The following is a 24,751-nucleotide window of genomic DNA, read 5'->3' as shown; positions in this document are numbered from 1 at the left end:
AAATCGTACTAGCTCAACTGTCAAATTCAAAACCGAAAAAAAGAAACAATAACAAACAAACAGCTGTTTACGCCGCATCCCGCATGATAGTCTCTTAAATAAACTTACCGCATTTTCCAATTCTCTTATATCATCCATTTTTATAAGAGTGGAAAATGTGTCTTCTTTTTTAAAGGAGAACAAGAAGAAAAGGGCTGCCAAGAGAATATTCATGAAACCAGTTTTCCACAGTTGCGGTTTATCTATTCTTGAAGTTGGTTGGGAGAAAAAAATATCTACCGGATGCGAATTCATCTTTGTTGTGATTGAAATATTTTTTATTGTTGTTGTAAAAAAGAAGTTAAAAATCCAAATAAAAAAATAAAATATATTAAATGAAATTCTACACATTGAAAACAAGTGAAAAATATGATGATAATTTCCTGTGAAATGTTTGAATTTATCCTAAAAAGTGTGTGTATCTAGTATCTAGGCGGTTTGCAATTTCAAAAAATAAATAAGTAGAAAAGTATCGCTCTGAAGAAAAAAAAAAGGATAAAGTGTATCTACAATAATTCCAGCAGTAATATCTACTTCTTAGCAACAACAACAAGAAGAACAACAACAACAACACTCACAGCAAAATAAGGATGGAAAGTTCTCCAAATTCCATTGAGATGCAGATAGATAGCTTCCTGGAGCATTTTAAGCGAAGTGCTTCTAAGGCCATGGACGCCGACTGGGTTGTGGGTGGTAGCAGCATAAGCAGCATGAGCAGCAGTTGCAATGGAGTGTCTGCTTTTGGGAATTTAACCAAAACTAGAAGCCGTTCAAGTTGCTTGGATGTAACGGAATTGTCAGGTTCGTGATAAATATACATATGTCCGAAATATCCTTTTTCTTTTCGTCCTTTATTTTTATTCTTATGCTACAAAAACACACCCCCGGTCTAACTATATCGATTAGTTTTCCATTCGGAATGACATTGACGACGATGAGCGACGCTAGGTTTTCCTTATGCTTTATATATACTAAACACTCCTCCTCTATGCCCCTTTCTGCATTTCCTGGATACAAGACCCTTGCTCAAGGGGTTAGTGTCCTTTGATAAGTCTTCGTTCGTTCATTCGGTTGGAGTAAAACACCACGTTGAGTGACTTGCTACGTCGTCGGTCGTCGAGGACTATACGTAGCTTCGTGGGTCGTTTGTCGTTGTTGCATGGAAAAATATGAATTTTTTGTCCGCCCATATCCTTGTGCATCATCTTCCCTAACTACTCCTGCCTCTGATGGGGCTCTCGTGTGGATGTGAAGTGTGTATTTGTTGCTGTACTACCACCCCTTGTGTGCTACTCGACTTTGCTCTGATGTTCTGGTGTTGTCCGCAACTAAAGGGTGGAAATGGCAGAAAATCGATTCCCATATTCTCTGGCACCACCACCACCGCACCAAGCCGCCGTTCCGACCGTATCGGGGTGCATGAAACTTGTGAGGGTAATTACTGAATTCTATGATTGCAATTCATCCCTCTTCATGACGCTTCGTTGCCCTGCGTCGTAGTTGTTGTTGTCGTTCCATGATGGTTTTTTTTTCGTCTTCTTCATATAGACGAGCTCAAGCCTTTAGAGAGGGATTCGTGCGTAGCCTGGCTATAGGTACACATTCAAGGATATGGATATGGAAGGAAACTTGTTGAAAGCGCAATTAACTTGTTTGTGCCACAGAGGAAGAGATAAATTCAGATTCCGAAGGATATAAATTATTAAATGCCAGCAGCCGTGTAGCAGAAATGTTAAAGTAAAACGTAAAATAAAAATAAATTACGTCGCTATAAAAATACGTATATGATGAAAAAATGCGCGGGAAAAACGAAATGAATTTAGAAAGGAAAGGCGCACAACCAAATGGTACATGTAGCTTTATGTATAGAGTAGATTTACCCTTCGTAACTTTGCAACTACAACATTCCTACGTTGTTTTTCATTTCCTCTTCGAATAACCAATCGTAAATGACCTTGAGTTGTTCCATATGCAAGAGGAGCTAAATGAGAGAAGTACGTAGTATTATGTACCTACAACCGTTACCATTGCAGCCTACTTTTGGATACCATCATGATGATGTTTCCGTTACCGACCATGCTTTCGGCCGTGATGGTGTGACCATGATTTTTAAAAATTCTTGTTTAGTTACTCTTAAACATTAAAAACTAGAACTAGGTTGTGTTAAGATGGTTTTTAAAATGAACACAGAAAAGCCTAGTAACTGATGCTGATGGAGAACTAGGTGCATGTTCTGCACTCATGGTGGGATACACTTGCTCTTGGATAGCTGATGGAGGACTTTAAGAAGAGAGTTAACATTTAATTAGTGCGACTGAAAACTTGACGATTTAAAAGTTTGTCCGTAGAATAACGTCTACGTGAGTGTAAGCAAAAGGCATATGAGCAAAGAAAAACGTTTTTAATAAATTAGAGACTTTCACAACGACTACATACGTTATTAGTCAAATTTGTGAAGGTTTATTTTAGGATGTTTGCATTTACATGAAAAAAACGTACAAATAATTTTTTAACAGCTTAAATTTTCAGAATCGGCAGACACTGAAAAGTTTTATTGTGTCACTTAAACAAAGTCCCTTAAAAAATAAATTTTAAGCCTAGTGATGACAACAACTAGATTAACTGCAAATAACTAGGTCTTATGTTTAAATTTGTATTTGATTTAAATTAAGAATGCAGACCAATTTGTTTGAAATTCGGTCGAATAAAAAAGTGCGTATACGCCTGAGTGTACCATACTAGTTTATTTTTATACTCAGCAAGAATTTTTTAGAATCTTTCATTCTGCTTCCAAAAATTATTCTGATTGTTTATACAAAAATCGATAAATAAAAGACCTAAACTTTTGTAAAAATTAAGTTAAAAAAAAATAAAACGTATTGAATAAAAAAGCATTATTTTGATGAAACATAAAGTTTTATTATTATTTTCGACACATCATGTTGGTTACTTAAAAAAACAGAGTTTTCCTGAAATACTGGCTATTTATAAGGTTTAAATTTGTATGAACAGGCACACAGTGTTATGATACAGTTTGGTAATTGATTTAAAGCTTAATCATAAACTATATTAACTTCCCATAGGAAGTTATTGTAATGGGTCCGATTTGTCAAATTGACGTTTCCAGGTCCCTAGAGTCGAAATAAAAGATTTTTAGAAAGATGTCTGTGGGTGCTTGAGTACGTACGTTCGTATGTCCGTATGTCCGTACGTCCGTACGTTCGCGACGTTTTTTTTGTCGTCCTTACCTCAAGAATAAGAAGAGATATTGATTTCAAATAAATTTTGTTATACAGATAATAAGGCAGAAAGATGTAGAGAGGGCTCTCAAGAAAATTGCGTGGGTGGTTTTTTTACCATAGCAGTTTGAAAAAAGTTGAACATTTTGGTTAACCCTAAATATCTTACGAACCAAAAACGCTAGAGACTTAAATTAAATTTTATATAACATATTGTAACGTGATTTCAAAGAAGTATATTTTTTGAAAAAAAAATCCATTAAACGTGTTTTTTTATAAATCGAAAAAAATGAAGAAAAAAAATGTGTCACCTCCAATATTTTACTACTTAAATATGATTTCATCTCCAAAACAATTTTGTGCAACGAAGAATTATGTTTTTGACATCTGTTAAATTTTGATAAAAATCGAAATGATAGTTTTTTGACAAAAAATAAAAATCTAAAAAAAACATTACTCAAAGTTGGTAAAAATTAAATATCGATTCAAATATCTTTTCCAAAACTTGAAGTTTGGGCTTCAAACTTATTTTATTTTATAAGAAATATTGTTTTCAACATTTTGAAAAATGTTGAGAAAAATCGAGTTAACCGTTTTTTTTTACAAAAAATAAAAACCTAAAATAAAAATTAATAAAAGTTGGTAAAAATTGATTTTCGACTCAAATATCTTTTCAAAACTTTGAGATATTGGCTTTAAATTACTTTTATCTTTCAAAACCTATTGTTGTCAACAATCAGTAAAATTTGGAAAAAAAAAATCGAATTGACAGTGTTTTTACAAAACATAAAAACATAATACTAAAACTTGGTAAAAATTTACTTTTGACTCAAATAGCTTTTCAAAAATTAAAAATATTGGCTTTAAACTTATTTTATTTCACAGAAAATATTGTTTTCGATATTCAGTAATTTTTATATAAAAATCCAACAGTTCGTTTTTTCATAGAAAATAAAATCTACAAAAAATATTACGCAAATTCGGTAAAAATGTATACGGGTACATATAGACAAACTTTTATGCAAGACAAATCGACAGACGGGATGGGAAGTTATCAGTGTGGGTAGCATCCCAACCTCTTTTTTTTGTCTTCTTTTGTTTTGTGGTGCGTAAATAAACAAAGAAGACGGTTTTCCGACCACACGACATATAATTGTCCATGCGCGTAACAGGGAAACTCCAAGTTGATTCCGCTAACCAATGTAAATGTAAGCATTTCAAATCGAATGGCAAATCCGTTGGAATCATCGGTATTCGGTATTAATGATTATTGCCTCAATGACTTCATCAGCTTTTTCACAGCCAGTCTTGTTCCATTGCATAGTCGAGGTTGATTAATGTTACGCAGCATAATGACAACTGATCCTACTTTTAACTGCAAATTGTGAGGTGATAATCCAGGTAATTCCAGTGAATTTAAAAACTCCGTGGGATTGTTGACTTCGTCATGCTGGTTCATAACGGTGTCGACTGTTTTGAAGGAAACCAACTGTCCTGGAAGAAAATTCTGAATGGTCGCATTGATATCTTTGACATCTTTGTTTATTTTTCACTGCCAATATTGCTCGTTCACCCAGCCAATTATGGTTATTAAACTTTTGCCTTACATCTGGAAAAACACGCTGAATAAACTCCTCTTTTGAATATGTCATGTGACAGAAATCTGTGGTTAATGTGATAAATCCGGTCGAGGTGTCCATTGCAACTTTATTATTTCCAATATCTAACAACTGCTTCGCAAACACATTTGCAGTTTCATCATGTTGCAAAAATACTTGCATGTTAGTTGTTAATTTGAGTGTCTTTACGTACTGCCACAAATTCTATGATTTTAGGCATGTATTTAGTTCATTAGCAATAGTTGATCGGGGAATAACTGGAAGAGTCTGACGAAAATCACCTGACAACAGAATCATGGGCCCACCAAAAACACATAACGAAGACCTTTCAATGTTCTGTCCAGCGCCTCCAGTGACCTCTTATAGGCCATTGTCCATTCATCCCAAACAATTAATTTGCATACCTCTAGGATCTTGGTCATTACGGTATTTTTGGCGAAATATGAAAACAAATTTGCCCTTCCCTTACAAAACTGACTACCAACTGATTGAATTACTATGGGAAGGCCAATTTTTTTATATTTCGATTAGGATTTGGGTCCTCTTTATTATAATGTAAAATAATCTTAACTTAATGAAACTAAAATTATATTAAAATTACTGCATGCAGAACTATGAAATAGGTATGTAATCAGGCTAAGACGTAAATCCCCTACCTGACTAGACTACCCATTATCAAGCCACCAAAACTGGTTCTACTACTTCATCCTATCAATTCAGTCCTGTTCGAACACAGCCCTACTGAACCGAAAGAGTTCTGCTCTGTCTTGTGCCATGGCATTTTAAAGAAGTTCATTATACACGGTTCTTTCTCTGACGTTCTTTGCAGATAGATGATATCTTATGTCAGACAGCATCTATTTAAAAAGAAGGAATGCCTCAGGTAAATGAAGCGCTCAATACTCGTCATTCAAATATAACGCTCAGAAAATTAAATTGTTCGTCAAAGACACCACTCGAAATGTGACCTCGAACGAGTTTTATAAAGAAATTGTCAATGTTGTTGATTCAAGCCAATTTGTATGGAACCTCGTTTAAATAGTGATGACCATAAAAAGATTCTGCTGTGTGATGTAAGCCGGTACAGCGTCGTAAACACTGCCTTTCGAACACCCAAAGCTTCTCCATCTGGGAATCACCGGCAGTATGACGGACACATAGCAAATTACCTTTACTCTGGGTTCAAGCCATTTCGTCAAACTGAAGGCTCCTCTGGCATTGGTCAGAGCAGCATTTATATGTTTATCAAAATATAAAAACTGATTTAACCAGATTCCGAGATACTTCACTGCACTTGTGATCGTTAATCGCTGCCCGTGAATATCAACGATGACCATCTTACACCAATTCTTTCATGTATCCCTCGTGGCCCTAGCCATGGGAGTCCGGAATAGAATTATTTCCGACTTCTGTTTATTTAAAGTTTCCAGTCGTCGCAATATCGCAGGATGTTGTCGAAATGACGATGCAGGGGAATTTAAATAAGCTCAACGCAATTAGATCGTCGGCGTACACAATTGCCTTTGTAAGACTACCTATCAGATCGATGGTGTAAACTCTGAAGAGAATCGTCAAATTCCCCGCTCCCTGTTGAAGACTATTTTTAATTTGGAGTGTTTTGATAGAAGTTACATTGCCACTTCGACAACAAACTGTATATTGCAAAGGATATTATAGAGCATATACAACAATGGTTTGCTTATACCAAGCTTGCTCAGTTTTAGATAAAAACCTTCTTAATAAAAAAAATAAATTGGGTGGCACAAAAGTCCGTTTGAGAAAAAATTTGAGAAAGCACTTCTCATGACAAGAATTACTCTTGGAGAATTCGTCAATTCCTCGCAAGAGGTAGTACATGTGAAAAAACTTTAGGTTGCATAGGCAGGGATCGAACCCAAGACCTCTCGCATGACAGCCACGGGTACTACCTTCTAAAAGCCTTTTCCAAATCTGATTCCATTGGATATCAGAAACAAGTTTAGAAGCAGCCTGGATGGTACCTTGACCCGCCTTGAACCCGGAATTTTTGTCCAGAATTATTTTATTGTCCGGAGCGGACTTAGTCAGTGCCCTATTGATGCTCGGAAGAAGATTTATCGACCGAAGATTCGAAGGTTTGAAGTTGTGGAGAAGATGAACCACAGTGGGCTTCCTATGCTGACTATTTGTTCGTTTTTTTATATTAACAAGGGACTTGGTCTCCTTTGCTCGATGATTATGGCATTTGCCCAGAAATTTTCATTGAACCGCATGAAAGTGCGGTTCTCAGATCGCTATCTTCTATGAACTCATTACTTTAATTTCGAGTTTTTTTATTAAGTGTCAAGTGCGAAGATTCTATCTATAACCACACTTCACGAATGTGGAATGTTTTTCAAGGTAGACCTACCGACATTCAAAACCAACTATTATCGGTATTTGATTTAAAATCATAAATTTTCGAGGTGTCAATTTTTTTTACAGTTTATTTAGATTTATAAAAAAACTGTTAATTGGAGCTTTTTCAAAAATATACTTGTTTGGAATCACGTTGCAAAATATAATATAAAATTAAATACAAGCCTCTAGCGTCATTGGTTCGTGACATATTTAAGGTTAACCAAAATGTTCACCTTTTTTTAAACTGTATTGTTAAAAAAAAACCACCCACGCAATTTTCTAAATAGCCCTTTCTGGATCTTTCTGCATTAGTATCTTTATAACAACATTCATTTGAAGTCGATATATTTTCTGGTTCTTGAGCTATGGACGACGAAAAAAACGCACTCTACGGACCTTAAAACGTCGAGAAATGTCAAAATTTTCAATTTGACAAATCGAACCCATTACAATAAAATGTTTCAATGCATTTTGGGAGATTTTTAACATGTTTTGAAAAACCCTTTCACAAAAGAGTTTGAATCGTTTTGTAAAAGCAAAATGATGCCAGTTGCAAACCCTCGCACCATGCTTTAATTTATCTACAAAACCTATACATAGTAATTAACTTATGATTTTGTTCACGAAAAAGCAATACTTTATTTTTCTCAAGTTTTTAACTTTACATGTTTGAAGCTTGCGTTTTGAACTTTCTAAACCAAAATTTTTCTAAAACAAAAAATAATTCAAAAACTTAAAAAACCGTCTTCATTTGGTTAAGTGACATTTACATCTGTCTTCTTAATGTGTACCTATTCGTCTTTAAGAAAAAAATTATATCCCCATAACTTAGTTGCATCTGTTTTGGAATGAATCCAAAAAAGATCCATCTCAAATTGAAATGTGAAAGGTGTGTTAAAGATCCATTAAAAAAAGGAAAAATTATGTCATGCATACGTTGAACACTCATATATCTTCTTCCTCATGAACAATGGTCAATTTAAACCCTCCCTTCCTTAGAATTACACCTTACAATACTAGCTTAGTGCATACTTAGCATCTTAGCCTTGATTATACCACCTGAGACAACTTGAAACAAAATAATCATGTGCTATGCATTGAGGTATTTTTATATTTCAAAATGTCAACTTTATTTCTTACATAGCATAACAGTTAACAAAATATGTAGAGGCTGATTAAAAGAAGCCTTACCCCTTGACTTTTTAAAAATCGTTATTGAAACAGATTCAAATAATATCTTCTAAGTACTCAATTTCGAAAGTTGTCTCATAGCAGTTCAATAGAATTCAACATGTAAATGGTACTTAAGTGAAAATAATTGACGGTCTTATCTCAATATCAATCGAAAACTAACTTATTAACGCCTATAAACACAAGTTGTATCTCCTAAAAACAAAATTCACTTTTTAAAATATGGAGCACAACCTTAATATTTCTTCGCACGCAATACCACAATATTTTTGTAAACTTAAACCAAATCCAATCGAAAAACATGAAAACTAAAATAATAATCATTTCAATCACTAACCCAATAACTTAACATCAATAAAACTTCTCAATTCAATCAATTAAAGTTCATCTACAGGGTTTGTCTACCCTCCAATACCTTCTTGTCTATCTTTTGAAATTTGTGTTGATTTTGATTCAGTTAATGTGAAAAACGTATTTCAAACTTTTTTTTTTGAGACAGCACGCGCTTCTATTGAGGTATTCACCAAAATGTTCAGATATTTTTAGATCTTCATTTCATTTTTGAAGAAAAAAGAAATACTGAGGTATATTAAGACTTTACGAGTATGTAGTATGTACGCATTTTCCTAAGAAAAACTCAATCTAAAAGAGCTGCGTTCATTCCAACACTGATGTTTCTATGTGAAGGAAAAATATTAATTAAAAATATAAATATCTATTGATGGAACGTGAGATGCTTATTTTTCGTCATACTTTTTTCCCGGAATGAGATTTTAAATGCAAGAAATAACATGCACCTTGCATTTGCCACAAATGAAACTTAAAACTTTTCTTAAAGAGTGAAAACTCCGACAGCTTTTTGTCATTCACTTTCAAATGAAATATTAGACTACATTTGCATTGATATTTTTTTACCTGCTCTATATGTTGTATTATTTTCAAAGAAAAGATGTGGACAACAGTACGACGACGTACAACATAATTTATTGGAAAACTTTTAAGACTTTTTACTTTTTTGTTTGTTAATTTCTAAATATAAAATTTACCTGTGCCAGGAAAATTTAAATGCACAAATGAGTCGCAAGCATTTGCTTCACAAATTCACACTTACTTACTTCAAGAAAAAATAAGAAAGGCAACGTTCTTGATGTTTGGTAATTTTGTCGAAAAATTAAATTTGCCGAACAACATCAATTTTCAAGTTTTTAATATTTAAACCTTTTTTATGTTAGAAACTTCCTTGAAACTGGATGGATGTGTTCGTAGAGTAGTTTTATGTATACAAGACACTATGGCGTCATTTTAAAATTAACTTTAATATTTCGACAGAATATTTTTTCAATCTATTTCAACTTTTGTTTTCTAAATTTATTGATTGTATGTTTTTTAATGAGTCGATGGTGAACTTTTATTTAATCTTTTATCTCACTGTACTATCTATGAATTCCCAAAAAAAAAAACAATTAAGAATTGAATTCCTATCAAAAATTTTGAAAAATTGGTTTAACACCTCGAATACCTTGACATAATATTCGAAGTTTAGTAAATAAAAATTTGTACATTATTTTCAACTTTTTAAAGCACTAATCAAAAGTTTGCAAGCCTTCAATCAGGTCGCACTTAATAAAGTTAACTGAACTATTTTTTAATATTGGTCAGAAATGCGAAAATGGTTAAAGTTTTTCTAAAATAATATATAAAGTTTTGCTAAATTAATGTATTAATGAATTGTTGCCTTTGAATATTTCCGCGACAGCATAAATCTGTCTTTCGATGTGGGTTTACTTTAACCTTATTTCATGCTTGTTATAAAATAAAGCATGTAAGTAACGCCTTAGAACTGTTTGTTGCGAGAATCAGAAGAAAAAGACTTACTCAGTTTTTAAAATAATATTAAAATACAAATTTAGAAGTAAAGAGTTAAGCATTCATATGAATTAAATATACCACATTCAACATTAATTGAAAAAGATTCAAAATAAAAAAAAAAAACAAAGAGTTCACAAAAGTCAAGCAATTGGTCATAATGACGTTTAATTAAAATAATAATGTGCCAGGATTTCCAAAAACAAAAATAGTTTTATTCATAACTACTTGAAATACATCCAACAAGAACATAAAACTAAAATCTTCAAAACAATGGGGATTTCGACATTATTCCCAAGTGCAAAATCTCCAAAAACAAAATCCCCACACTTTTAAAAATCCTCAAAGTCGTTATCCCCAAGTAAAATAAATATCCAAAAATAACATCCCTAGGACCTAAATCCCCATTTTTCGAATTCTGGATTTGGGGATTTTTGTTTTGGGGATTTTGGCTTCTGAGATTTGGGGTTTATGTTTTGGGTATTTTGTTTTGCGAATTTTGTTTTGCTTAGGAGCTAGGGTACCTAACCTGTTTTTGTGTTATGATGTACGTTTTTGAACGTTACTTTGACGCACAATTTTTTTTACTAAATTGTATGCTTTTTTTAAATTACAAATTGGGTTATTTTGGCGCTACATTACATAACAAGACATCTTAAAAAGTGAACTGTCAATGGTCTTAGAAAATTATATTTCAGTTTCAAGTGTGGAAAAGAAATAGCCATAATGTCATATGTATTTCTTATTGAGTGTTGAAAATATTTTGAGAGACATGAAAACCTGTTAATAACAATAATCTTCTAATGAAAACAAGACCTGGAATGGAAAATTGAATATCTTACTTCTATTAACGCTAAGAAGATGTTTCTGAGTTCAATGAGGTGGGTTGTCTTATGTGCAGTTTTTCGCTAAAGTCGCGATTTAAATTTTTTTTGGCAACATAGAAATCTGTTTGGTGGTTTATTCGCACCTTGAAAAATTCGAAAGTTTTATATTGGAGATTTTTTGTCTTCTAATCAAAATCTTTTTATGTTTATATAAACATAACAAAAATGTGAACTAAATGAAATCTAACCAGTTCAATAATTGACTTTGAAAAGATAATCATTGAAGTTTTTCTTACAGTATTTTATGATTAACTCTATCAAATGCCTTCCAAAAATTTGTATATAAAACAGAATTTTCTAAATAAAGTGAGATTGGTTGCTGTTTACTTGTCACTCAAAAACCCTATGTTTAAAAGGTGATATATATTCTTTAACAGCTTCATACATCTTTTTTTTTAACAAGAGATTAAAAAACTTTTGGAAGCAAGTGTAATTTTGGATTAGGCCTACAGTTTTCAACACATTGTTTTTACACATGAATTGGAAATATGTATGAACTTTTGCAACATTCAAAAAAACATAATTTTTAAGAGACAAATTAAAAATATACGAAAGTGACTTCGATAGATTTAATCTACAAATTTGTTTGAAATATTGAGGAAAAATTATCAGGAGTCAAACTAAAACTATTTTTTAAACTACCTAATTCTGACTAAAACCTCGTCTTCAGAAAGAGAATTATGTGTTAAATTTAAATGAGTTTTAGCTGAAATATCAGACTCTATTACAAATGGTTTTGAGGTCATTACTTACTATCCCATCATAGATCATAGCAGACGGGATTCGAAAAAAAATCCTCTTAGAATTAATATAGTACCAAAAACATTGTGAACTCTATTTAATTTTCGATTCAATTGTCCAAACATACGTAGAATTTTGTTTAGATATTCATACTTAGGTGGGGTGGGGCGTATTCGCTTCAAAACTAGGGTTGACTTTAATCTTACATTGCATTTTTACGTTCACGAAAAAAGTTCATTTACGAGCTACATAGTATGCCTTGACGGCTTATGATTTAGAAAGTAGTCTATCAGGGTTAAAGTCGGCAGTACTTAGAAAAAAGTAAAGATTATCACAGTTGTGTCTATTTTTGAACATGTTGCGTTTTCAATTTAGGGAGCGTATTAAGTATTACGTGATTTCGGAACCCCCTCCTCCCCTTGTAACGTAAATAAACTCTTAAAATAAAACAACAATTTTATTTTAATCTTTGACAATGTAATTATAAATTGAAACCCAACTGAAATTGAACATTTTACACGAAATAAAAAATTAAATTAACAAAATTAAAAAATAATTAACTATTAACCGAGTATCTAAGTAGGTCTATAAAAACAATTCGATTGAAATTACTGCTCCTCTGTCCATGGGTTTGCTAGCCACTCAGATTCTTTTATCACTTGCATCTGGATTGCAGACGAAGATGGTTCTGGAGTTGTTAAGCCACTTGCATCAACTTCGTCTTTGTCGAGCCAGTCAGCATCCTCATGTTTCATAACGACACACAACGCAGAGAAGCTCATTCGCCCTTCTGGCAGCAGGGCGTTGTGGCCGCACTCTACTTTCACAATGGTCTGGGACAGTCTTGCCATGCACGTAACGACAGTGCATTTGAACACTCTTGTGAGATGTGAAATAGATTCCACAGGTTGGACCTACTTTTTTTTTAGGTCTGATTGTACATATGGACAAAAGAAATCGTAAGGCATCTGCTGAAACCCTTCTAGAGGAGGTGACAGGTCAACGGACAACCTCAAAAGATGCGGCGAAAACTTGGATGTTCCTTTGTCTAGTAAACTGGGTACTACGAGCTTGCTTGGAGTTTGAAATATTGGGCATGAAAGTATCCGCAAGCACAGATTTCAATGCACTTATCGGTGGTGAGCTGCAGGATTCATATACGCATTTTATAACCAGTGAGAAATATTGCGATTCACGGACGTGAACACTATACCACGCCAGATTTGGATCTTCAAGCTGTCTATAGTCCGCCGAAACGTCGTAATTATCAATTTTCCTTTCTATCCACACTTCTGCAAGTGTTTCCCTAGCGTGCTGAAAATTGCGTTTTTCAATCCTTAGTAATTTATTTGTCATCGTGATGAGAACCGAAATTGCGTTGGCATTTTTTTGACACATTTTCTCTGGCAAAGTGGCAAGTCAGCATGAGAGCCTTTATAGGCCAAGAATGATGATACAAATCTCCCACTTTTGAGGACATTACAGTAACTCTATGAACCCACTTTAATAACACCGACTATAGCAATGTGTTTCTGCATAAACACTAACGAATGCTAACAACGAGAACAACAATAGATGACGTACAATACAACACAATCAATGGATTTCCCGTTAAATATAAACAAAAAGGTTTGTCAACTAGCTAGAAGAAATCAAAAATGTCGATCAGACTTATACAATCAAGGGATTTCCCGTAAAACGTATATGAAAAGGGTTTTGGAGTTTTAATTCTCTGTTCAGAGCGCACTCTGTGAGCTCAGAATAAAATAACAGAGTAAACGGAGTAAAATGCTGAACACAAACAATTTGATATTTGAAAGCCGGGATATTAAAAAAAACATCGTCAACACAAGATAAATGACGGAAGAGGCAGGTCGCTCTACTGCAAAAGGAAAGATAATTTAGAGAAAACTAATTGCATAATGCATATAGCATTTTTATGAATCAAATTTATTTCAGGCGTCAAATACGTCAACGATATGACGACGATATATTATGTTTTAAATTAATTTGATTAAAGAAAATTGTTTAACGCCTTTAAACAGACGACATTTCAAATCATGACAGTTTAGTGCTCAAGTTGTTTCATAATTAAATCAGAGAGCTCTGAACATACCTTGCTCAGAACTCTACTCTACTCTACTCTGTTCGCTCAGACTCTGCTCAGTGCTTAGCTCTGAACTAAAAAAGGAAAACGCCAAATGCAATCTTTCTTCGACATTAGAACAAACTCACTGTTATAAAGATTCCCAAAAGAATAAGTCCATTAAGATTCTACTACATGGTTTGACCTTTCCAACCATAGGCTTTCAAAGTTCCTTATAAATCTATAAGGATATGTACATCTTATTATCTTAAAACGGGCTTAAATAAAGTTTCAAGCGATAAATGACACTGATCGAATCATAATCATAACTCCAAATAATTGTGGATTCTATCTGACTTGGCCGCACTATGTCCTTAGGTTGATGTGCACAGAAATAGGAACCTATTGAACTAATTTATTTCAATTTTTTAAATTACTAACACATTGATTTCTTTCACAACCCCATTACATGTCCTTTTATAGACCCGATAGCTTTAAGTAAAAATAGGTCATCACATAACTCACCCTGCTCATAGCTTCATTTGATGGAAAGGATATACAAAAATCATGTCAAACTAAAGAAAAATGTTATCAATCCTGAGGCTATTTTTATCGGACAAATAAGCATAAGCAAAAAGATAGAATCAAAAAGAAACCCTCATTTAGATGAAGGATAATAAAAGAAAGAAGTAAAAAAAGGACATTGTGTTGGTCACTCCCTTGGAAATAATATCCTGTGTGGAATCGTTTTCTTTGGCTCATATAAAACACGAAGGAAATGAATGAAAATACATATAAATATCTGTATTTTCTATTTCTTTGAAACGATTCCGATTCTGCGTTTTATCTATCTAAAGTTACAACACTTTAAAGAAAGACTAAACTGGAATGACCCATAATATTCATTGAAACTGGATCAGATCACGAACTCTAAATGGAAGTACATTACATATGTACATTTTCTTTGTTGTTGTTTCTTCAAAAGACTTCAGATTCAGAAGAAGGAAAACGACTGTGAACAGCGAAAATTGCAGTAGTATCCATTAATTGGCAGCAGCAGGAAAATTCTATATAGATAAACCAGCCCTGGTACTGTACGTCATATGAAGCCTTTCCTATATACGTAGGAATATAATCATAGGTATGGTCGGGAAAAACTAGGAAATCAAAATGCGACGACGACGACAGTTTTATTGCTTCGGTGGGCAAAAGTTGAACAAAAAAAAAAGGGGGTAGGGTTTGAAGACGCCGGCCGGACGACCAAACGACGAGCGACCGACGTCTGTCTGGAGTTTCTTTTTAGACGTATAAATGAGAACATTGGGAACAACATCAGGGCAGTGTTGAGAAATATGGGGAACATAATCACACTGGGTCTGGGATGCGATTTTATTTCATGTTGAAGCAAAAACAACAAAAACAATTAACTGATTGCGCAAAATGTGGGTTATTGCAAAAGGAGTCTTTTCAGTTCGTATTCTGTACACGAGAATATTATGTACTCATAGGCTAAAAATGCAAATGAACTATTGCAGTCGATGTTCATAAATTCTGGAAGGAAAACCAGGAGATATGTATTCAACATATTTACGTATCAGAATAAATATGCTTTATTCAGTTTTTATTTAAGTTTACGAGTATGTTGGGTAAACAGCAGCTAGTAAATGGGGTCACCATATTCTGAAAGACAATAAACAGAAATTTACAAAACACAATGAACAATAAGTTTTCAGAGACCAAAAGTCCATAGACCCTCCAGAGAATACACATAAAGAGGTATACAACTATATTGAGTTAAAAAGGTTTATTACCTTTAACTTTTGTGTCCTTAATTTGACTTTTGATATCATTTTTTTGTATGAAAGTTAATCATTTCTTTATCAGTTATATATCATGATAAAGGAGTCGTAATTAAAAAGAAAATGGTAATTTCGGAAAATTATAATGAATTGCTTTAATTACCTTCACTTTTTGTGTTATAATAAAATAAAGAAAAACAAAAAAAAAAAAAAACACTATAAAGGTATAGATATTCCAAAAATCAATAGATCGGATAATAACTTCGAAACATGCAAAGTCTTTTCCCCCAAAATTAAAATACAAAACACTGAAACTTAAACTAAGGCAAGAAAACACTTTAATTGAAGGAATGTTAGCAGGTATTTTTTTTGTCTTAACGAATTTAGTAATAAAAAAAATAAAAAACGAATAAAATTTGCATGCAAAAGTTTTCCCCTGGAACTCAAAGTGTGGATAGGATAGGATAGTTTATGTCCATAATATAATTAATCAATTTTATTTTATTTGAAGAATTAGTGTATGACGAGACAGTGGATAGCATTTAATTAGTCTTCTTATTATTAATTAATTATTCATAATAATTTATTCATATTTTCTAATTGGTTGGTCAATTGGAAATTCAGATGCAGAAAGAGTTTTTTTCTAAGTGAGACTGAATAGCGTACAATTTTAATAAAAGTTGGAGTTGATCAAAGACTTAAGTTATCATAGCCGGATACTTCGGTTGTAAGCCCTTTAAGATCCATCTTTAGAATCGATGCATTTTTGGCAAGAACATTAAAAAAAAATTAAAAATTGGTTTTCATTTTTAAAATCCTCTCAAAAAACACAGCTGGGGAGTTTGTATAGTTTTATCTTATAGTTACCAATTTTCTTAAAATTTAAACTGTTCCGTTGCTTATGTGACACGTATCTTCGTCTTGCTGAAAAGTCTTATACATCAAAGTAATTAAGTAATTTTTTTCAGACATTTCTATCACACTTTTAGCCAATTCACCTTTCCAGCTAAGATGACGGGTGATTTTGTCAGCAGAAAATGATTTGTTTTTATTCGGGTGGTCGAAGGCAAGTTTGCTTAACTATTGGTAATTTTTGGTGTGATAAATCTATTGAATAGGGGTGTTGTTCTGTAGTGATAATAGTTACTTGGAAGAATGCATCTTCTCTCTCATCTTCAAAAAAACATTTTTCTTTAAATTAATGTCTGTTATGAAATTTTAAACGTTAAATGAATAAAGTATAATTTACAAATGGTAAAGAAGCATTTTCCTGCTTTTTAAGTTAGAGGAGTACTTTAGCGTTAAAGAATACTTTATATCGATTAAAATTAGTCAACCGTCATTCTTAAACTTTTTTTAGAGTCGACTTCGAATTTAAAAACAATCTAGGGTAGGTTTTAAATGTTTAAAAATTTGCACCAACATCTTTCTTTGTCCTCATTATAAATTAGCCAAAACCATTTTTATCAGCTTTTATTTTTTTTTTTTGTAAAAAAAAGTTGTCAGTTGAATTTTTCTTAAGAATTAACTAAAAGAAAGGAACAATATTTTGCATATAATAAAATATTTTTGATTTCAATGCATGTTTTTGTTCCATTTTAGTCGAAAATCAACAAATGTTGACGTATTTTTATTAGCCGATTGGATTTTTCTAAGAAAATTACAATAAAAAAAACAATATTTCTGTAGAATAAATAAAATTTGAATTCCCTAATTTTGTCTCAAAATATTCGTTTTACCAGTTTTGTGTAGTATTTTTTTGTTTTATAAATGTGATTTGGATATTTGTTAAAATGTAAGCGATGTTAAAAACAAAATTCTAAACTATTTAGTCAAATGTTAAAGCAATTTCAGAAATTCACTTAGCTTCAAAGATAATTAAGCCAATTTTAAACGGTTTTAACAGTTTCTATCGATTCAAATTTTGCTAATGTTACGGAATTGTAACTTTTACTTTTGTCAAATTGATAAATCCATAAAACATTTGTCAATTACAAAAAAATTAATAAATAAATTATGTGGCGTAACAGTCCATGAAGAACCAGGGCCTAGTGACTTACAACTCTCAACCATTTCTGTGTGCGAGTAATGTTGCCAGAATTGTAAGGGCCCTACAGTTTATATGCCGAATCCGAACGGCTAATTTGAGAAAGCACTTTTTGTGACAAGAATTACTCTTGGAGGATTTGTCAATTCCTGGAAAGAGGCAGCACCCGTGAAAAAAGACCCCTTGCATGACAATCCAACGCACTAACCATCACGCTACGGGTACCACAATCGTCCAGTCTAAAGTTGGGAGTGTTAATTAATAGGTCCGCTTAAGTTTATTTTAAAGAACTGACACTACATAGATATGTTGTAGTGACACGTGTTCAAATGTCCGTTTTACTGTAAAAGTGAATATGCTTAATATTGAGGCAATTAGAGTTTTCGACTTTTCTATGAAAAATGTTTCATATGTCAAAACGTTTTTGTTCAATCTGTACAGTTTTTCTGGAGGTGCAATCATTTTTTGTTTGTAAAATTTTTAAGGTAACAAATATTTTGGTTTAGTTTATAAAAACAATTAATAGAATTCTTTCGAGCTCATACTAATCTTATATCACTTTACAATGCATACAACAAAATGTAATTGAAGTCGACAGCGTTTTTGCTCCGGGAGATATTAGGGGTTAACCAAATTGTTCACATTCAGCCCTATTGCGAGTGAAAATTCCCATTTCCCCTTTCCCTAATTGTGAGTTTCGGTCTTTCGGACGAAAAAATTCCCCATGTTCGAAAAAATCCCCTTATTATAAGCATTTTTTCCGTGTGAAATGTTACGTTCTTAAGCTTAAAGCGAAATGCTTTTAAATAAAATGCAACAAAACCCTAAAATTGCTAAAGGCTTTATAAAACAAAGTCGCAAAACAGTTTTAGAGTTATGGAAGCAGCTCACATTAAAGCTTAACAGCGCAGGCCCGCCCGGTAAAAATTAATGCGAGTGGAAAAAAGTAAGTTTGTTTTGTAGTTCTAATTCATTTTTATTTGAAATTATTTGTAAATAGGTTTGGATTGACCAAAAGCGATACGTGCGCAAAAAAGCAGCAACGAATAAAATCCACCAAAGAGGAACAGGAGGTGGACCAAATAAAACCCAAAAATCTTCACCCTCAGAAGAGACTATATTCCAACTGGTTGGAATGAGTGAAGCAGTGGAAGGAGTCCCCAAATCACCCTGCTTTGGGTTGCCTGCTTTGAAGAAATGGTTTTGAATGAAGAATATTGTCTAACTGCGGTTGGTTCATCTTCAGATCTATTTAATTATGACTTGAAGTTACTCCTCAAAACGAAAATGACCAACCACCTCCTCCGACTCCTCAAATCAATAAAAAAAGAAAGGCTGTCCAAATGAGTACGAGCAAAGTCGTCGCAGAGGAGCTGGAAATTCAAACAAAAAAATTTCCGAGCTCAGTTCAGGGAAGTTCAAAGTAGCTTTAAAAAGTTATACCGCTCACTGGACCGCATTACTGAACTAAAAAAGGAAAGCCTTAAAGAACAAAAGCGTCACAATTTGGAGATAGAAAAATTTCTGAGCTCGCAGCTAAAATGACAAACATTCCAAAATGTTAGAGCTCGAAGAGTGCAAGCTTCAAGTTATGGAAAGAAAAAACTGAAGACTGGTGTGTAGCTGATAAGAAAACCCATCTGTGATGTGAAGACAGCTGTGAATAATAGTTTTAAAAACCTGTGCATTTTTATTTTCTTTTTCAACATGAAGTGTATTTTTAATTTTTTTTTTATTGACTTTAATTTATGTATAAGGTTTTATTTATTTTTATTTTCTTAGTTATAAAATGAAGTGAATTTTTGAATTTAACCTATTTTTAATAAAACAAATATTTAAGACATTTTTGTTTATTTGTCTGTTTTTATTTGATTTACAATTATTGCAAAACTAAAGACAACATGAAGATGAAATGTTTGACTGTTAACAGTCGAATTGTTTGTTCTTGAACACCAATTATTTTTAATAAATATGATTTAAAATCATGAAAATGAAATTTTTATTTAAAATCATGAAAATGAAAATAAAAATAAAAATAAAAACAGAAATAAAATCTATTTAGAGAGAGCGCTTGAGTCTATACGTTTTCAATACTGTCATGCTAGAGGTCTTAGATTCAAACCCTGTCTGTGCCTTTTGCGAGGAATTGACGAATTCTTCTAGAGTAATTATTTTCTTGAAAAGGGTTTTTCAAATAAGCTTTTTGAATTCGTCACAAAACTTTTATTATTTATTTTTTTTTATTTATTAATTAAAAAAACAATCAGCCTTATTATGAGTTTCACACGGAAAACCATTCAAAGGGAAAATTTTCGTTCCCACGGACTTTTAAAAGCTATATGACAGTTCGAAAAATAGACATGTTCAAAAAACTGAGGTCTAAATAAATTTTCCTTCTTTATGATGGAAACAGAGACTGAAATCTAAATAATTTCTTCTTATTAATGAAAAAATTTAAGAAATGAATGTGGAGCTCCAATTACTTTCTAAAACTGTGCCCACTGAGTGCAAAAACACTCTTTAAATTCAACCCTCATCGACTTATATGCAAAAAAAAGTAACTTAACGACCACGTATACAAAATTTCCCTCTCCGTTTTAAAATATATGTGCCCTGATGTTTTTAAAATGAACAGATCTTATTGCATGTGCGAAAAAAAATAAATTTAATCTTTATTTTGATAAAAAAGAAAGTGAAAAGGAGGCTGGGATGCGACCCACACTGACAACTTCCCATCCCGTCTGTCGATTTGTCTTGCTTAAAAGTTTGTCTATATGTACTCGTATCAATTTTTACTAAATTTGCGTACTATTTTTTGTAGATTTTATTTTTTATGAAAAAATGGACTCTTGGATTTTTATATAAAAATTTCTGAATATCGAAAACAATATTTTCTGTAAAATAAAATAAGTTTGAAGACAATATTTTTAATTTTTGAAAAGCTATTTGAGTCGAAAGTAAATTTTTACCAAGTTTTAGTATTATTTTTTTAGAGTTTTATTTTTTGTAAAAAAAAACTGTCAATTCGTTTTTTTTCAAACTTTTTCCTTATGTTGAAAACAATATTTCTTATAAGATAAAATTAGTTTGAAGCCTAAATTTCAAGTTTTTGAAAAGATATTTGAATCGATATTCAATTTTTACCAACTTTGGGTAATGACAATTTTTTTTTTCAGTTTTGTTGATTTATAAAAAAAACCGTAAATGGATTTTTTTTTCAAAAAATATACTTCTTTGAAATCACGTTACAATATGTTATATAAAATTTAATTCAAGTCTCTAGCGTTTTTGGCTCGTAAGATATTTAGGGTTAATCAAAATGTTCACCCTTTTTTCAAACTGCTATGGTAAAAAAACCATCCACACAATTTTTTTGAGAGCCCTTTCTGCATCTTTTTGCCATATTATCTGTATAACAAAATTTATTTGAAATCGATATCCCTTCTGGTTCTTGAGCTAAGGACGACGAAAAAATCGTCGTGAACGTACGGACGGACGTACGAACGTACGTACACACGCACGCACAGACATATTTCTAAAAATCTTTTAGTTTTGACTCTAGCGACCTTGAAACGTCAAGAAATGTCAAAATTTTCAATTTGACAAATCGGACCCATTACAATAACTTCCTGTGGGAAGTTAACTAGACGTGGAGAACTAGGCCCTAGTGACTAATAATTCTCCACCATTCCTGTGCTCGAGCCACGTAGGGGACCTACAGTTTTGTGTCGAATTCAAAAAGCTTATTTGAAAAACCCTTTTCAAGACAATAATTACTCTAGAATAATTCGTCAATTCCTCGCAAAAGGCACAGATAGGGATTAGACCTAAGACCTCTAGAATGACAGTCCAATTGTTGAGAACGTATAGACTCAGGCACTCTCTCTAAATAGTTTTTATTTCAACTTCTTGTAATATCAAAATTCGATAAATCGGACCATTTGCAGTAACTTTCTTTAGAGAGTTAAAAATCTAAGTCAACTTTATACAAAATTTCTCAAAAAATCACAAACTACCTCATATTTTCAAAATCGAAAAAAATGACAGTTCCCTTATACGTACGAGTATATGTATGTATGTTTCAAGTGGGTGGAATCCACCCACTTTCCTATAATCACAATATCAACTATTTAAAATAAGCACTTATCATATACTTTCTGGGAGGAGGCGAATCAATAAAAATATTCATAAATCATAAAGAATAAATTTCATTAGAATTACGTTGATACTTTGCCTTAAATTTTAATTGTAAAAGTAATCTCATCATAAGTTACCTTCCTCAACGACCTTATCTTGAGACTGTTATTACTATTTTTTACCGGGTAACAAACTACAAGTATCCCCCATCAGGTGTTCAATTATAAAAAAAAATTCTTGAATTCATTTTCACAGTGGATGGATCCCAAAATAAGCCTTTTTTATCACCCCTTTTTTTAAAAGTTTTATGTAATATAAATGCAAAGCAATGTTTTTTAATGGATCAACAATTTTTTTTTTTTCCTCTCTTGTTTTTGTTTTTTAATGGTTCCCTTCGGAAGACTGACTGCACTTGCAAAAGCTATTACCATAGTATCATCATTTTCATTTCATATCCAGAACCTGTAGTAGATAAAAACTTAAAATAAAACAAAAATCCCCTCAGCATTGGACGTTCGCTAGTTTTATTCTGAACTTTTCATTATTTTTGTCTGGCTTGACTTTCGTAGAGTACCATCAATTTCCGCGTCGATGGACACAAGTTGGTGTTGTAATGCTTAATTTTATTCAAAAAAAAAAACAAAAACTATCTACAAGTACTATATACCTAATGATTACAGCAACAACAACAACAACAACAACCCCATAAGTTAGTTACTAAATGATATCTTTAAATGAAAATAAAGGGGAATTAAAATAGAAACATGCTCTTGGGGTAGGTAAATTTGTATTGTTGTTTTTGGTCCGTTTGTTTAAGTGAAGGGATAAAATCAAATGCGAAAATAAAATTTAACTTGTTGACCTAAATTTTTGAGAATTATGATGAAATTTTATAACACTTTTAATTATATTTTTCGTATTCTTGTCAATTTAAGGTTTCAATTATGTGACGCCTTTCAAAGTTCACCATTGTTGAATATACATACATAATTGGAAGTATTACTAAATTGCAAAAATTTGAGCCATTTTGTGGCTTGAGCTAAGTCATAATTAAGAATGATTTTTGCAATCTTTTGAGTTGCCAAATATATCAAGATAAGTTGTGCATTATTTTTGAATTTGTGATTTGAATCATATTGTAGAAATTCGACTACAGTTCATAAAGTCATAAGTAATTTTAAAGAGACACTATCCCAAAAATGAAAATCTCCAAAACCAAAAATCCCGAAAGTCAAAAGTCCTAAAAACCAGCTGTTTCATTGTAACTAATTTTGATTGTACTATATTTTTTCTTAACGTTAATAATGTTTGAATACCACAACAACTTGATTATTTCTTCCATACTGAAATTCGAACCTTGACCAAGTAGTTTACGGAGCCGATGCTCCTTAACGTTTAAAATTGATTTTTCCCAAAAAAAATTAAAATCACTCTGCCCAACAAGTGTTTGTGTTTGTCAATTAAAATTAGAATTAAATTTATAATTAAAACTTTATTTTATTTTTTATCCAAAGACTTATGGACTTTCATACCATAGGTCTTGGGTTCGATCCCTGCCTACGCTATCCATCTTAAGTCTTTTTACGTGTACTGAAAAATTATCCAAGAGTAACTCTAGTCAGTGGAAAGTTGTTGGGGGCAGCAAACGAGAGAGGGGGGAGAGGTGTTTCCACTAAGGCACCTCTCCTTATCCAGGCGGCAGCGGACGAATTCTCGAGATAGACAATGGCGTCTACAGTTCCAGTAAGGTCGAACTACTTAGTGAACACCTTATAAGGCTTCTTCGACATATTCGGAGCCCAGGCCTATAAGGAGCGGTTCATCCGGCTCCCCTTCCTTGGAGTTATACTAAGGATCTGGCCCTCCAGGTTGGGGGTTGTGCCGTCGGGGTGACTTCCTCGCCATGTAAAAACATCATAGTTTCGAAGCAACAACAAGCCTCGGATACGGACGGATTCACTGTTGACAACCCACGCAAACAAAATAAGGACAACGAACTTCGGATATGTACGTGGAATGTGTGGTCCCTTAACAGACCACGTGCAGCCGAACAATTAGCGGAAGCCCTAAACTACTGCAAGGCAGATATTACAGCCATCCAAGAAGTGCGATGGGATGGACCGGGCAAACGCAGACTAAAAGACTGCGATATCTACTACGGCGACTGCTACCGAGAACAAACACAGCGTCTATTTGGGTGTGGATTTGTTGTTGGAACTAGGCTCAGGCAAAAAGTCTTGAGTTTCAACAGTGTGAGCGAGCGCATCACGACAATCCGCATCAAGGCTAAATTCGCCAACATAAGCCTAATATGCGCGCATGCCCCAACAGAGGAGAAAGATGAAGACACCAAAGGCATATTCTTCGAGCTCTTGGACAAGACATATGAGCAGTGCCCTGGCTATGACATTAAAATTGTCTTAGGAGATTTTAATGCCAAGCTAGGAAGAGAAGACATCTTTGGTGGCATAATCGGGAGATACAGCCTGCACGACACTACCTCCGACAACGGATTCAGGTTGGTCGATTTCGCTGCGGGGCGAGACGTTCTGGTAGCTAGTACGCATTTCACGCATCTTAATATCCACAAGGGGACATGGAAATCTCCCGATCAATCAACCGTCAATCAGATTGACCACATTGCGATCGAAGCACGACACTTCTCCAGTATCCAGGATATCCGAACATTCCGAGAGGCCAACATTGACTCGGACCACTACC

At 33.0% G+C, this 24,751-nt stretch overlaps 1 protein-coding gene across 1 annotated transcript in view; it reads left to right on the top strand.

Annotated features, from left to right (window-relative positions):
• The first annotated feature begins 254 nt into the window (after positions 1–254).
• The window catches only part of LOC129950398 (guanine nucleotide exchange factor DBS-like), an 80,728-nt gene continuing 56,231 nt past the window's right edge, over positions 255–24,751 (top strand). The window contains exon 1 of the mRNA XM_056062341.1: positions 255–840. Within this exon, the coding sequence (XP_055918316.1) occupies positions 630–840 (211 nt within the window). The 5' untranslated portion in view covers positions 255–629. The remainder of the gene's footprint in view (positions 841–24,751) is intronic.

Source organism: Eupeodes corollae, chromosome 3 (genome assembly GCF_945859685.1).
Source record: "Eupeodes corollae chromosome 3, idEupCoro1.1, whole genome shotgun sequence".
Lineage (NCBI taxonomy): Eukaryota > Metazoa > Arthropoda > Insecta > Diptera > Syrphidae > Eupeodes > Eupeodes corollae.
Note: the sequence above shows the minus strand (reverse complement) of the source record. Positions and strands in the feature narration are given on the sequence as shown.